The 15,216-nt window shown below is 46.6% G+C and overlaps 2 protein-coding genes across 7 annotated transcripts in view; one reads left to right on the top strand and one right to left on the bottom strand.

Moving 5' to 3' along the window:
- Positions 1-386: 386 nt before the first annotated feature.
- TMEM170A (transmembrane protein 170A) lies at positions 387-9,668 on the bottom strand. Its single transcript, XM_070760742.1, has 3 exons — positions 9,001-9,668; positions 3,542-3,712; positions 387-3,357 (listed from the first exon to the last, which is right to left on the bottom strand). Exons 1-3 carry the CDS (start codon positions 9,131-9,133, stop codon positions 3,227-3,229), a joined length of 435 nt encoding a protein of 144 aa, XP_070616843.1. The 5' UTR covers positions 9,134-9,668; the 3' UTR covers positions 387-3,226.
- Positions 8,969-15,216, top strand: part of CFDP1 (craniofacial development protein 1) — a 26,759-nt gene continuing 20,511 nt past the window's right edge. For 2 of the 6 annotated variants that reach the window (XM_070760739.1, XM_070760740.1), the window contains exons 1-4: positions 9,676-9,814; positions 12,881-13,004; positions 14,318-14,546; positions 14,697-14,803. In XM_070760739.1, coding sequence (XP_070616840.1) covers positions 9,760-9,814; positions 12,881-13,004; positions 14,318-14,546; positions 14,697-14,803 — 515 coding nt within the window. In that variant the 5' untranslated portion in view covers positions 9,676-9,759. Of the gene's footprint in view, positions 9,212-9,233; positions 12,458-12,880; positions 13,005-14,317; positions 14,547-14,696; positions 14,804-15,216 lie in introns of those variants that run through there. The other 4 variants (XM_070760736.1, XM_070760737.1, XM_070760738.1 and 1 more) reach the window with 4 other exon arrangements.

The raw sequence follows: 15,216 nt of genomic DNA, 5'->3' as shown, positions 1-15,216 counted from the left end.
TTCAACCTGGAAATAAGGAAGAACTTCCTGACGGTCAGAGCGATAAACCAATGGAATTGCCTGCCAGGGGAGGTGGTGAACTCCCCAACTCTGGACACCTTCAAGAGGAGATTGGACTTCCATTTGGCTGGAGTGCTGTAGGGTTTCCTGCTCAGGCAGGGGGTTGGACTCGATGACCTAACGGTCCCTTTCAACTCTATTAAAATAAATAAATAAATAAATAAATAAATAAATAAATAAATTCCCCAGCCAATGCATGTTGGCTGGAGAATTCTGGGAATTCTCCAGTCCACAAGTCTTAAAGTTGCCAAGTTTGAAGACGTCTGTCCTAATCCCTACCCAAAATCCCACAGCCCCAAATCACAAGATACACAAAGCACTCCGTGTTCACAAGACTTAACTGGGATTTTATTAGCTAAAATACCAATGCTGGAATCAGAAATGTCAATAGAAAAATAAAAACTGGTATTGGGAGATTTAATCTCCCTCTGTACAGAGATTGGTTGGCGTTTGCTGCAGGGTTCTGTGGCATGCAAACACGGTGGGCATTTGCCAACAAGACGACAGCTGCACTCTGGCAGGTTTGCAAAGGAAAAAAATTTGCAGCAAGGAAGGAGCCCATCAGCCCTGCCTTTAAACCCAGTTTGTGGGAAGCTCCTAACAAGCTTCTCCACCATTGCACAATGGGTGTGTGTGTGAGAGAGAGAGAGAGACTGACTTTCCATTGCAAGTCATATTGATGTTCACGTTCATGAATGTAGATATTTGGTAAAGGCAATGAACAAAACAGCCAGTTCTGTTCTTACATTTGGATGAGTGAGGGTGGTCTTTCACTCTTTCTTTTTTTTTTTCAAGTTTCACCAAGCTCCCTGCTGCTGGGTAATAATGAAATTGCGAATTTAAGACCCCCTGACTTGGTTGATCCTTTCTTCTTTCGTGCTCACTAAAACTAGGATTCCAACAGCTGAGTCCAAACAATCAAGTTCCAACAGCTTTGTCCAAACAATCAAGTTAATTCAGGAGGCTGAGGAAAAAACATGTTCTTACCTCCTGGAGCATCTGGCTCAAGAAGGGTTAGAAAGGCCCGGCAAAACTACAGTGAAGGTATAAAATAAGAGAGTATTTTGCCAATGGAAGGAAGATCATGGAGCTGGAGTGATCACACCCAACCAGCTCCGAAACACAGCAAAAGTAACAGGCGTTGGAATGATCACCATTGTCTGAGATTTTGGCCGCTTAATCCTGATCTATACACTAAAAATGAGAACAATCACACATTTTAAGCATTTTCTCTTTAAAACATACTGATGGGTAACCTTTCAAGAGCTGTAAGATGCACTTAAGTCAGGGGAGAGGGCACAGTGAATGGGAATGTGGCCAGGGAGGGGGAGAGAGAATCCTATCACCCTGGGGTGTGCTTGTCAGCTGTGTTAAACCTATGTTACCATACGAATCAGATTTTTGGCATGTGTATCTTTTGTAAAAAAAGTTTTGGGGGGGGAGCATACACAGCTCATTTTTGACCAAGTCAATTGAGGAAATGCTTCAGTGATAAAAACGGAGGGGAAGGTGGTTTGCCTGTGACCCAGAATGCTTATTTCTTTTAAAAAGGGGTTAGTGGAGCTCAGAGGAAAAGGGGTTTCAGAAGACACTCCGCTAACCACCCAGGAGGCTTCGCAAGCACTGAGGTGGACAGGACTTTTGGAGAGAGAGGGATGGAGTTCAATTCCTGATAAATGAGGGAAACCTACCCATGCATGCCCCACCTGAGTGCTAAAGGACATGTCCTCAGAGGTGGGCTGCTAAGGTGGGACGGTGACGTGTGCTTGCCCCCGTGGCTCTGAGTGCTAGCGGAGTCCAGCACAATTATGCTACTGCACCTGGACAGGTAGCATAATCGCACTGGACTCCACTAATGGATCTAATCATAACTGCGCTGTCCCCCCTCCCAGCCAATGAATCCTCTCCTACCCTTGGGGTAATACAGTGGGATCTGCCTCCATGGGGCAGACTGGTGAGCTCCTGGGCAGCAACGGTGGCTGCCACTGAGGAAGGGCACTGATGCTTTGCAAAACTGATCCCAGGAGGGAGGGCAACAACATTGCGCCCAGGCACTTGTGAGATCCCCATAACAATCCAAGCCTGCAGGGAATGGAGGATTCCAGGGCAAAAATAGCCAAAGGTGCAGCCCCTTCCTCCTTTCTACAAACCCACCCAGCAATAAAGGGTGATGCTCGTGTACTTTCCCCATGGTTTCTCTGGGAGGCCGCCAGGTACGAATTAAGGCAGCATCCCAGGTTTCCAAATGCATTTCTGGGTCTTGCCTTCCCTCCTCTGTCCCCTGCAGTAAACCGCCTGCCAGCAAAATTGCATTTTAAAAATGTCCCATGCACTTGAGGTAGCAGTAAATAATTTTTTTTTCCTTCTTGGACTCAGCCCTAACCAGGAGGCCAAAGGCTTCCCATCAGAGGAGGCAGGTTGATGCGGCTGCTTGGGCTGCCTGGTCTTTCCATTCTTTCCTGGTAAAGGCTTCAAACCATGAGGGTGAAGCCTCCCCGCCTGCCCAGCAGAAACCCCATTCAGCAGTGTTACCTGAGTTAGCCCACTCAGGTAACACAGAACGGCTTCCTCATTCTTTTGTTGTTGTTGTTGTTCTCTGGAGTCAAATGGCATCATGCCCCTAGCCTAAACCAGATATCCATACTTTAAAAAAACAGAGAAAGCTCAGGTTGGCACTTCAGGTTACAAAAATGTCACAAATTATAACACAGAGAATCAGTTTTCGTTTTCAGGCCCGGCGCCTGAACACCCTTTCACCAACAGTGGCGAGTGTGAACATTTCCACATTTCCTTGTGGGTCATTCATATTCTTAGCCTGAGGACAACCCTCCAGCAATATCGCAATGTGGACATTGAAAGCAGCCGAGTCAGTGGTGATGACAATGAGAAGGGGGATGCTTAGAAGGACCCACAACTCTCTTGACTTTGGCTGCCTGACCTTGGATGAGGGCGGTCCTTCGGAGAGACTCCTGGCCTTGATCCAGGGCAAGGTTTCTTCTCCACAAGTCAGCCCTCAAGCAAAGCAAAGCTGTGACAAAGCTCTCTTTCTTTCAAAAGGTATTGCACAAAAACTCTTTCGTGGTGATTTCTCACGCCTTTGAAACCTGCTCTGTGATAACCAAGCGACATTCCTCTGGTAGCCTTCCAGGACTGAGGGGGAAGCGGGCTAAAGAGTAGCCAAAATCCGTAAGAAGGAAATCATCACCACGCAGAAGGTCTGTCCCACTCCCCAAGTCAGCGCCTCAAAGGGGCTCATCTTCTTTCCAGCGGCTCGGTAGACCCCAGCAACGGCAGCACCTGTACAGGAAGAGGGGGGAGAGAACACCTTCATTGGGCTGCTGCCTACCTTGGGGAGATTTCTCCCGCTTCCCAAATGCAGGTAGTTCTCGACCTAGGACCATAGCGGGTGACATGTAAACCAGGCCTTTCCCCTGCTAGGATCCAGAATGCTACCCAACCAATTCTGTCAGAATCAACCTACTTGTTAAGGTCCCGGCAGCTATTGGCCCAATGAGGCCCATCAGGAAGATGCTCACGGGCATGAACCTGCCATAGCGGTGCCTCCGGAGAGTGGAAAAAGCCAGTAGTCCTGCAGGAATGTGGAAGAAGAGGGACGATACCAGTGCCCACAGGAAGACTCCATACCACATCTCTGCAGTTGGGAGAGGAGGGAAGAAAAGCTCAGAAGGACAACCCTTGGAAGGCTTCCACCAACAACCCTCCAGAGGTTGCTCTCCCCAGAGCAAAGATCAAGGCATTTCAATCCACATGGTTAAGCCTTTCTTAGGTGGACCTCCCAACAGTTAGAAATGGGCAGCTTCTTCCAGAAGAACTCAGAAGTCCAGAAGATGGAGCTTTTAGGTGGAGGATTCGCTCTGGTTGGTGGTATTCCACATTTCAGTCAGGGTTAGACCAGTGTCTCTCAAATTTGGCAACTTCATGATGTGTGAACTTCAACTCCCAGAAATCCCCAATGGAGCAATGGGCATACAAATCAAATAAATAAATTTTCAGCCCTTTGCAGCATCCTGTGGTTGTGTTTTTACATTTTATGCCAGGTTTTTTTCCTGAAAACTGGCATGTCTTGATTTCTGGCAAAAGCAGAAGCAATAGCAAACCATGGTGTCGCTTCGCCATTGCTGCATTTGCTTAATGACCACTGCAAAAAAGCTGTAAAATCGTGTAAGAGTTTATTTCATGTCACCATTTAATGGGCAGGCTCCATTAAGCTCATATGTGTGTGTGTGTGTGTGTGTGTGTGTGTGTGTGTGTGTGTGTGTGTGTCTGTTTTATTTATTTATTTATTTATTTATTTTGTATGCCGCCCAATTCCCAAAGGACTCTAGGCAGCTATGATTAGAGGACTGGAGACTGAAACATACAAAGAATGGTTGCAGGAAAGCCCTACATGGCATGGGACCAGATTACTTACAGGACCGTCTTCTGCCTCATATATACCAGCAGCCAGTCAGGTCCCATAGAATTGGCCTTCTCCAGGTCCTGTCAGCCAGACCAAGTCGTCTGGCCAGACCTAGGGGAAGATCCTTCTCTGTGGCAGCCCCAGACCTCTGGAATGAGCTCCCCTCAGAGATCCGTACTGCCCCCACTTTCCCTGCCTTCCGTAAACTTTTAAAAACCCAGTAGGCCTTGGGCTAGCTAGCTAGCTAGCTATTTATTTATTGATTGATTGCATTTGTATGCCGCCCCTCTCCGGACACTCGGGGCGGCTAACAGCAACAATAAAGCAGTGTACAATAGTAGTCTGATGTTAGAAACAATTAAAAAGCCCATTAATATAAAAAACCAAACATACATACATACATACCATGCATAGAATTGTAAAGGCCTAGGGGGAAGAGGGGCTCAATTCCCCCATGCCTGACGGCAGAGGTGGATTTTAAGCAGCTTACGAAAGGCAAGGAGGGTGGGGGCAATTCTAATCTTTGGGGGGAGTTGGTTCCAGAGGGCCGGGGTCGCCACAGAGAAGGCTCTTCCCCTGGGTCCCGCCAAGCGACATTCTTTATGTTGAGAACTATGTACATCTTTCCTGGTATCTCACCTTTAGTGAGCCGCTTTGGTGTACAGGTATTGCTCAGTTTTATAATGGTCACTGGGACTGAAATTTCCATCACTCAGTACCGTGGCTTGTAAAGTTTAACATCTCATGACAGTTCTGCTTAGCGATGGCAAACCAGGCAGGCCCGGGTACTATCATTAAGCAAAGCTTGTGGAGTAAGGAAGTACTGTAGCTGACTTCATGCTGGCTTTCCACAAAGTCAGTGGGGAAGCTGGCAGGAAGCAGCAAGTCCTCTCCAGACAGATCAGAGGCTGCTGTGGCCCAACCTGAAGGCTGCCGGGCTGAGGAGTGGGAGGGTGTCAAGACTCTCATTCAGCTATATTACGCATTGCTTGCTGTCAGCCTACCATATGGAAGGGCGGGATTAGTGGGGTGGGATAAGGGGGAGGGTTAACATGAGGAAACAAAACTATGCATCACCGCCTTATGGATCTCGATCCTTCCAATGTCACACAAAGGAATACAGAACCATCCAGTTGCAAAGACAGGGGCTGTTACACAGGGTTTGATGGGAACAAGGAAAAAGTTAACCATATCCTTTGGATGTGAAAACCCCAGATCCAGCTTGGCTTCTTCTATATCACGTCCTCCTCGATCCACAGCTCACATTAGAAAAACATCTTTCAGCTGTGGCGAGGGGGGCGTTTGCCCAGGTTCGCCTGGTGCACCAGTTGCGAGCCTATCGACCGGGACTCATTGCTCACAGTCACTCATGCCCTCATCACCTCGAGGTTCGACTACTGTAATGCTCTCTACATGGGGCTACCTTTGAAAAGTGTTCGGAAACTTCAGATCGTGCAGAATGCAGCTGCGAGAGCAGTCATGGGCTTACCTAGGTATGCCCATGTTTCACCATCACTCCGCAGTCTGCATTGGCTGCCGATCAGTTTCCGGTCACAATTCAAAGTGTTGGTTATGACCTTTAAAGCCCTTCATGGCATTGGACCAGAATATCTCCGAGACCGCCTCCTGCCGCACGAATCCCAGCGACCGATTAGGTCCCACAGAGTGGGCCTTTTCCGGGTCCCGTCAACTAAACAATGTCGGTTGGCGGGCCCCAGGGGAAGAGCCTTCTCTGTGGCGGCACCGGCCCTTTGGAACCAACTCCCCCCGGAGATTAGAACTGCCCCTACTCTTCCTGCCTTCCGTAAACTCCTTAAAACCCACCTTTGCCGTCAGGCATGGGGGAACTGAAACATCTTCCCCTGGGCATGTCTAATTTATGTATGGTATGCTTGTGTGTATGTCTGTTAGTATATGGGGTCTTTTTAAAATCTTTAATATTTTAAATTGTCAGATTATTTATGATTTGTTTCCACGTGTTGTGAGCCTCCCCGAGTCTTCGGAGAGGGGCGGCATACAAATCTAAGTAATAAATAAATAAATAAATAAATAAATAAATATCAGTGATGGCGAGCCTATGGCATGGGTGCCAAAAGTGGCACGCAGAACCCTATCTGCTGGCACCCGAGCCGTTGCTGTATCTCAGCTCCAATGTGCATGTGTGTGCTGGTCAGCTGATTTTTGACTCACACAGAGGCTCTAGGAGGGCATTTTTGGCTTTCAGAGAGCCTCTGGGGGGATGGGGGAGGGCATTTTTAATACACAGATAGTTTAAAAAAGTGACAAACGAGGGACGCCCAGAAAGTAATGCACCACATTTTTTTTTCTCAGCCTACAGTAATGGTATGAATGTGAAACTTTACATACACATTATTTGAATTGTCATGAGTGCATGTTTAAATTTTGCATTTCTTCAGTAGCTGCAGCAGTGTTTTGAAATGGTGTCTGTAAGTGATGAATTTCACACTGCGGAGAAAGAAACTGTTGGGAACATTCACAAACGTTTGTGTAGCATTTATGGAGAATCTGCAGTCGACAGAAGTACGGTTAGTCACTGGGCACAGAGGGTGAGGCCATTAGAAGACAGTGCACAGTGCAGAAATGGCTTTGTGACCAGAATAAGGAGTGGTACCGACAGGACATACATGCCCTTGTGTCTCACTGGAGGAAAGCCATAGAATGGGGCGGAGATTACATGGAAAACTAGGGAGTATAGAAGAAACATCATTCTTTCTTGTGTGCAAGTTTCATTGTGTTCAATAAATAATTGTTGAATTTTAAAAAATGTGGTGCATTGCTTTCTGGGTGACCCTCGTATCTAGGAATACAATTAAGAGCAAAAGGTGCAATAATCAAAGAAGACAATTATATGAAACGGATGCGACAAATTAAATTAGATTTGGAAAAAATGGGAAATCTGCCACTGTCATTAACAGGAAGAGCAACTACTACAAATGTAGAGATAGAAGTCAAGTAGAGGTTGTGTGTGGCAAACTGTGACAAACTTTTTAAAAGGGAATGTAAAAATCGGGGGGGGGGGGGATGTTTGTAGCTTTTCGCTCCCCTTTCCATCAGGGATCAAAACCAAAAACAAAATGATCAGAAGGGGGCTATCATTGGGCAATTGATTTTAGGTTGGGCCGGTCTCTGGCCCCAGTCCAGAGTTTGTTGCATACATCTCTCAAAGGGTCACCACCTCTAACCTACACTACATGAACATGACAAAATAAATACAAAATTGTGCATATACAGTATCCACATAATTATAGGACACAGAGAAACAATGCAGTCTACTTCAGATGTATATATTTCCATAGTGAGAGAAACAAATCTTGCAGAGTTTACCAGATGGATGGATGGCTTAGGGAGCAAGAAATTCCAGACTCTGGTAAATCCTGTTTATAGATACTTCTTGCAAATAGTAAAATTATTTTCTAACTGACCGAGTTGGGACAGTAGACTGACTCAGCCTTCCAACGTGGGTAGAATGAGGATCCAGATTGTTGTGGGCAATAGGCTGACTCTGAAAACCACTTACAGAGGGCTGCAAAGCACTGTGAAGCGATATATAAGTCTTAATGCTAACATGCTAATATATTGCAGCTACTTTCTTAGTCCCCTTCCTCGACTATCAGGTATGTCTGCCCTTTCGTTTAACTCAAAGGAAGCTTAACTAACTATAGCTACAGCTGTAATTTTGCTAGTGAAAGTTGCTAGCAGGTCAGACTATGAAGATCCATGTTTCCCACCGATGTTTGATTAATGATGTGATGCAATATAACTCTTCTTTCCAAGTAGGAGCCAACAATTTGAGGTAAGAAAACCTGTGGTTATGATAGCACCAAATGTTGGTCTATCAGAAATGCTTAGTCCTTTTTTCGCCCCACCCCAAGGCAAAGTCCAGGTGGGGGCGGGGCAAGGGCCAGTGGGGCAAAGTCCAGGCGGGGGCGGGGCAAGGGCCAGTTGGGGGGTGGGGCAAAGTCCAGGTGGGGGCGGGGCAAATGCCAATTGGGAGCAGGGCAAGGGCCAGGTGTGGGGCGGAGCAAGGGCCAGGTAAGGGCAGGGCAAGGGCCAGTTGGGAGTGGAGCAAGGGCCATGCGGGAGTGGGGCAACGTCGAGTTGTGGGCGGGGCAAGGGCCAGGTGGGGGTGGGGCAAGGGCCAGGTAGGGGTGGGGCAACGCAGGGTGGCCAAAAGGGCAGAAATGGGGAGGGGAGGCAGAAACTGAAGCAGTTGTAAAGGCTGTTTCTGAAAACTGCCCCCTCCCTCCAACCAAAACAAGGCACCGAAACCCTCGGAGGTCTGGTGTGAAGGTCCCCCTGTGGGGGACCCAGGACTTCCCGCGAACGGGACTGGCCGGTTTCCTCCCACTCTCCGGCAGGGAAGACCCGCCCACCCTCGGCGACGGCCTGGGGCTCCTCCCTTCCCCTTCAGATCCGAGCCGAGGGCCCAGCGCGTCCCCAGCGTCCCGGGCAACCCCGAGCCTCCCCGGGAGCGGAGGCTGGGCTGCGTCGTCGCTCACCTGTAAAATGGCAGAGGGCGGCGGCGCAGGCGGGGCTTGTGGCATTGCCCAGCCGCGGGATCAAGTGGAGGCTCAGAATCTGCTGCAAGAGGCCGCCCGAGTCGGAAGAAGACGCACCGCCGCCTTCCGCCATCCCGCCGCCTCAGCCGCGGCATCCCGTTTGACGGAGCCAGAGAGGAGCGCGGCCGGAGCGGCGCCAGACGCACTTCCGGTAAGGCCGCTTTCCGTCCGCCGTAGCCGCTCTTGGATCGCAGCGCTCTTTGGTTTTTTGTTGTTAAAGCAACTCTTCTTTTCCGCCGTCCCCTAGAAAACTACACTTTCCAGAAGCCCATTCTGGCTTTCCGGAGAAGGATGCCGGGAACTATTCATTCACCGACGGCTGGAACGTCATCCGCAGTACGTTAATCCGCAAAGGGCGGCGAAGCTGTCTTCTCCTTTGCCAACCGATCTTTTCCAGGCTTTCTGGACCTCAAATGGCCCACCTTCTTCTTTTGCGGCGCCTTTTTTTCCCCCTGAGGTCTGACTGATCTTTCCCGCGAGTCCAGGCGTAATTATCGTCCAATATTTACGCCTGGGCCGGTCAAATATTAAAACAATGTTCAAATAATCAACCAAAGTCACGAGACGGTCTTCCATCGGTCTGTATTGTAGGGCCAGGAATTACTTCCGGGGGAAAAGAATTTGGGGGCGTATACGTCCGGGTTGTCGCCTCAGGACGTGGAGCGTGATCCGTGAGATTGGAGTCGCGCCGGAAGAGCCATGTCGGATTCGGAGGATTTTTCGTCAGAGGAGGATGAGGATTACCTGCCCTCAGGTGGGGACTCCCGGCGTCGGAGAGAGCGCGTCACCACCCGCGGGCGGGCGGTTTGGGCAATTAGGGCCGGAGGGGGAGGTCTCCGGGTCAAGGCCCGTCCGGCGGCTACCAACATCCGGGCTACGTGCTGTGGGCATCACGTGACATCGGCCCGGCACCGCTTCGGATGGGCGATTCCAACCCGAGTTGCGGGAGGGGGGAGGACGGGATGACGCCGGGTTATACCATCCTGAAAGGGAAGGCGTTGAGCTGCGGACCCGTTTCTGCTCGCCTAACTGAAGCCGGCGCCGCTTCTCGTGGAATCATAGATCCGCGCTTCTCGGAAAGTGAAGCAAGGGGGACTTCAACTCCCACAAAGTGAGCAAGCTTTGCTGGGCAGGGAATTCTGAAAGCGGCCTAGTTTGAGAACCCCTTTGCAGGAACTGCTGGCTCCCGTCCCTTCTAAGTGCCCTGGGCAGGCAAACCTTTCCTGCAGCCCGACTTATGGCCATGCTGGTTGTTTTTGGGAATGGGGTGGAGATTCCGCAGTCCGTCCTTCTGACTCCAAATCTTTTCTTTGGGGGGGGGGGAGTTTCCTGGTGGTCTCCTATCCATCCAGATAAAGGGCCCACTTTCACAGGATCAATCCTAGCTTGGCTCCCAACGTGGTTTACAACAGTGTTTCCCAACCATGGCAACTTGAAGATATCTAGACTTCCGACTCCCAGATGCTGGCTGGGGAATTCTGGGAGTTGAAGTCCAGATATCTTCAAGTTGTCAAGGTTGGGAAACACTGGCTTACAACATGTTACTTATTTTATTTGTAGTTCTCTGGGGTTGTACGGCTCTCCCATTTCACTCTTATCCTGAATTGTAATCTTGGTGCATTTCTTTCTTGGCAAATGCTGGACAATTTGAAGAATTAAGATTTCTGTGATCCAATTGGGATTTATTTTTTTTGGTGCAATCTGTCTAGCAGGGTCTTTTTCATGCTCGCTGGGAAATTCTGGGATTTTAAGTCCAGGCATCTTCAAGCATCCAAGGTTAAGAAAGATTGTTTTGTTCTATTTGAAAGAACTGTTTGATTTTTTTATTTTTATGCTAGCTTTATTCTTATTTATTCATTCATTCATTCATTCAAATTTTTCGGCCACCCTTCTCCAGGGGACTCGGCAGATTACAGGATAAAATCAATTTAAAATACAAATTTAAATTATACATTATAACAATTGTTCTGTCGGGTTTTCTGGTAGACTCCTCCCGAAAATTCACACATACAAATTGCACACACACACACACACACACACACACATTTGAAAATTCAAAACAATGTTCTTTATAATGAAAATTCACTTAAACTAAGTCCTCTTTTTGTAGAGCAAAGAGCACTCGTCTCCAAACAAACTGGTAATTTGTACAAGTCCCTTATCAGTTCTGTGATACTTAGCTTGCAGCTGTGAGGCAATTCACAGTCCTTCTTCTTTCACAAAGTGAAACACACTTTGCTATGGTTTAGGTTCAAAGCGGGGGGAAATCAGCACAAGGTCAAAGTCAGCAAAGCAGGCACGAAACACACCCATCAGATAATCCTCCACAATGGCCAAACCCACAGGCTGCTCTTTATAGCAGCTTCACTAATTACCACAGCCCCACCCAACCACAGGTGGCCTTATTTTCTTTGATAATAATCTCTCAGTTGTTGTTGCATCGCTCTCTGCATGCGTGGCTGTATCATTAACTCTTGTTCTGAATTCAAGGAGGAGCTAGATAATTGATCTCCTTCTGAGCTGTCTGCCACACTCTCCTCCTCCCTGTCACTCATGTCTTCTTGGTCAGAGGAGCCTACATCAGCAGATTCCACGGGGAGGGGATGTCATGGAAAGTGCTCATGTGGGATCAGCCCGCATGAGCTGAAATGAGACTAACCACGGAGTCAATGGAAATGAGCTGCGAGGAGACCTTCTAAACGAAGTTAACTTTATTAGAAAAGTAAAAAATGATAATAATGCCTGGAGCAGGCATAAAGCATGTCCTCACATTGTAAAGACTAGAAGGAAGATGGATGCTTGCCTTCTCTTCCTGTGTAGGAAAGGAAGTGAGGAAAGCACGGATACATCATAGAAAGGGAGGAGCTACAATAACAAACAAGAGTTAACTATTTAACTACTGGATGTTTCTAGATGTCTTTGGAGGCTGTCAACCCACAGCGTGACCAGGGGGGGGGGGGGGGCGCAAAACAGGCCTGCAGCATGTGGATGTCTCCCCCACATCCACAGTCCTTGGGGCAGGAGCTGGGCCAGAGCTAACCACAACAACGATGATAGAACCCAAGTTTTAAAATCGAAAACATTTAAACCCATTCATCCAAATTCGTCCCAATCACAAACATACTATTGACCAGGGCAGAATGTCAACGCTCAGTGGCCCCAGGCCTGCCAGCAAAAATTTGTTTTTTTAAAAAAAAATCTTTTGAAAGGCCAGAATGGTGGGGGCAGTGCGAATATAAAGGCAGCAAGCATAACTAATATTCCTTGTTCTACTTATTCCCCCCCTCCCCTCCCTGAAATGAGTTGGACTGAGAGAGTGATTGGCTCAAAGTCACCCAGCCGGCTTTCATGCTAAGGCGGGACTGCCACTCACTGTCTCCTGGTGATTGGAACTACGGTAAGTAGAATGCAGAGTCTGCAGGTATCTAGGCTCCCCACTAGACCAGTGTGACCCGTGGTTCTTTTGAGGGTGGTATGGAGTCCCCAAACAGCTACTACTGAGGACCCAGGCTGGCGACATACCTTCTTGTTGCTGCTGTTTTCATATTTTTAAATCACCAGAATGGAGAAAAAATCCGATTAAACAGCTTGCTTTTTTTTTTTCAAATTTTGCAGCACCCCAGCTAATCTCCCTGCAGATCTCCGGTCTGCCTAAAGACAGATGAAGGATAAAAGTTTCCTTGCTGGATTCCTTTTCAGCTTTCCCTCCGATCACAATGCTTCCTTTTTGCTCAGGCCTGGCTACTTGGGTAACACACAGTCTAGCCCACCCACCCCACTCCTAGTGACCACCTGTGCCTTTTGGCTTGTGTTGATGCAGGAGAAGAATACAGTGAAGATGATGTCAGTGAGCTGATAAAAGAAGACGAAGAAGTGGAGGAGCAGAAGCAGCAGGCAGCAGACTGGAAGAAATGTAAAAAGGACGCTAAAGGAATCGCCCCTGGGTAAGCGGAAGAGGAAATTTGCATAAGAGGGAAAGAATGTGTTGTTTTGCTTCCTTTTCAAGATTATGTCTAAAACTGCCTGTTTTCCAATAAGGTGTTTTATTTGTGTGATGAATGAGGAGGGCAGTTTCATCGAAAGAGAGGAAGAGCTGTGTGAAGACTCACAAAACTCCCACATCGATTCTGGTCAAGCTTGAGATTAGCTTTGAGATAAGCCTGCTATCTCTATAGCAGGAGTCCCCAAATTTGGAGAATTTAAGACTTCACGGAGAGTCCACGGAGAGGGGCGGCATATAAGTCCAATAAATAAATAATAAATAAATTCCCAGAATTCTCCAACCAGCATAGCTCCCAGAGAATTCTGGGAGTTGAAGTCCACAAGTCTTAAAGTTGCCAAATTTGAAGATCTCTTCTCTATAGAATTAGTATAAACCAAGGTTCCTAACCTTGGATCCTTTAAGACATGTGGACCTCAACTCCCAGAATTCCCCAGCTAGCATAAATAGCACTATATTCAGCATGGCTGGCTCAGGAATTCTGGGAGTTGAAGTCCACGTATAAATTAGTCAGTGTAAAGGTAGTCCTCCATTTGCAACATTTCACTTAGTGACCGTTCAAAGTTACAATGGTACTGAAACAAGTGACTTATGAACTTTTTTCACATTTGCAACCATACCAGCGTCCCCATAGGCATTTGAACAAAATTCAGGTGCTTGGCAACTGTCTCATATTTATGATAGTTGTTGTGTCCCAGGGTCACGTGATCCATTTTTGAGATCCTTCCGATAAGCAAAGCCAATGGGAAAGCCAGATTTACTTAACAACTGGGTTACCAACTTTACAATTGCCATGATTCATTTAACATCTGTGGCAAGAAAGGTCATTAAATTAAAGCAAAATTCACTTAACAAATGTCTCAGTTGGTAACCCAAATTTTGGCACTCAATTGTGGTCATAAGTCGAGATCTACCTATATGAACCGAGGCATAAACAAATTGCCTTAGCCCATATTTCAAAATTTGTTTCCTTTTCTTGTCCATATAAAATGCCAACCGTCCTTACCTATTGCCCTTTTATACTTAATACAAGAATGCTCAGCTGTGTCTGCAGGATGTGGTTGAAAATAAAAATTAACATGACGACCGCAAGGGGTGGCCCTTCAGTCGTGTTTTTCTGGCAGCCATCTTCCCTTTTTTTAGCCAAACACTGCAGTTGCTCCTGGTTGTTTCCCAGCACTCCCAAATAATCTTTACTGCCATTTTAGATCTTGAATGGTAATTTATTTGCTGATAACAAAAGACTTTTTTCTCTAGGAAAAAGAAACAACACAGGCTTTTTTTAGACGTGGCTGAAGGAGAATCTTTGAAAGATGATAAAAGCGATGAGGAGGACGGTGAACCAGGAGAAAGTCACAAGGCTCATATGAATGAAACCGAGGAAAGGAAAAAGGAGGAGGCGTTATGGGCCAGCTTCCTTAGTGATGTTGGCCTGAAACCCAAAGTCGGTTCCACAGAACAAGCTCCCTCCAACCAGAAACACACGGTAAGGAGAAAACTGCCATTCAAACAGCACTGTTTGAAATAAAAAGGGAATTTCCATTACGTTTTGTTCAATTATGTACCGTATTTTTCAGAGTATAAGATGCACCCCATGTGTGTTTTTATTATTTATTTTATTTCCCGTTTTGGTTAGTCAGCCGATGAGAAGATTGTGTGCAAGTCTCATGGGGAACCGAAGGAAACCGGGAGCAACAAAATCACGGTCACCAAAGTTTTTGACTTTGCTGGCGAAGAGGTGAGGTAAGTTCGGCCCGTTTTCTTTCTTTCTTTTTTTTATATTTTATTTTTAAATGCACAATACAAAAACTAAAATCAAAAACAGATATAAACACATTCAAAGAAAAAGAAAAAAAAGGAAAAGAAAATACATAACAGAAGAAAAACAAAAAGAATTTTAGAATTACAAAAATAAAATAAAATAACAATTGGAGAGATATTTGCTCTCTCCTTCCTTATTTTGTTTTATAAATTAACTATAATAATATTCAAACTTGCGGATTACCATATTTATATTTTCACCCTTTGCTAAAGTAATTATATTTCTTAATATCAAACAAAACATTTTTCCTATCATTATTCATTTTAAAATTATTGTAAAAACATATCATAATGAGAAAAAAACAGCTTTAAAGGTATAAAAACAGTGATATCAA

Source organism: Erythrolamprus reginae, chromosome 9, assembly GCF_031021105.1.
Source record: "Erythrolamprus reginae isolate rEryReg1 chromosome 9, rEryReg1.hap1, whole genome shotgun sequence".
Lineage (NCBI taxonomy): Eukaryota > Metazoa > Chordata > Lepidosauria > Squamata > Dipsadidae > Erythrolamprus > Erythrolamprus reginae.
Note: the sequence above shows the minus strand (reverse complement) of the source record. Positions and strands in the feature narration are given on the sequence as shown.

Excerpts from the sequence above, each read along its gene's own strand:
- TMEM170A (XM_070760742.1), bottom strand. The coding sequence starts at position 9,133 with ATGGCGGAAGGCGGCGGTGCGTCTTCTTCCGACTCGGGCGGCCTCTTG. Across the intron at positions 3,713-9,000 it reads CGCCCTCTGCCATTTTACAG|AGATGTGGTATGGAGTCTTC; the intron begins GTGAGCGACGAC and ends TCCCAACTGCAG. Across the intron at positions 3,358-3,541 it reads AGCTGCCGGGACCTTAACAA|GTGCTGCCGTTGCTGGGGTC; the intron begins GTAGGTTGATTC and ends CTTCCTGTACAG.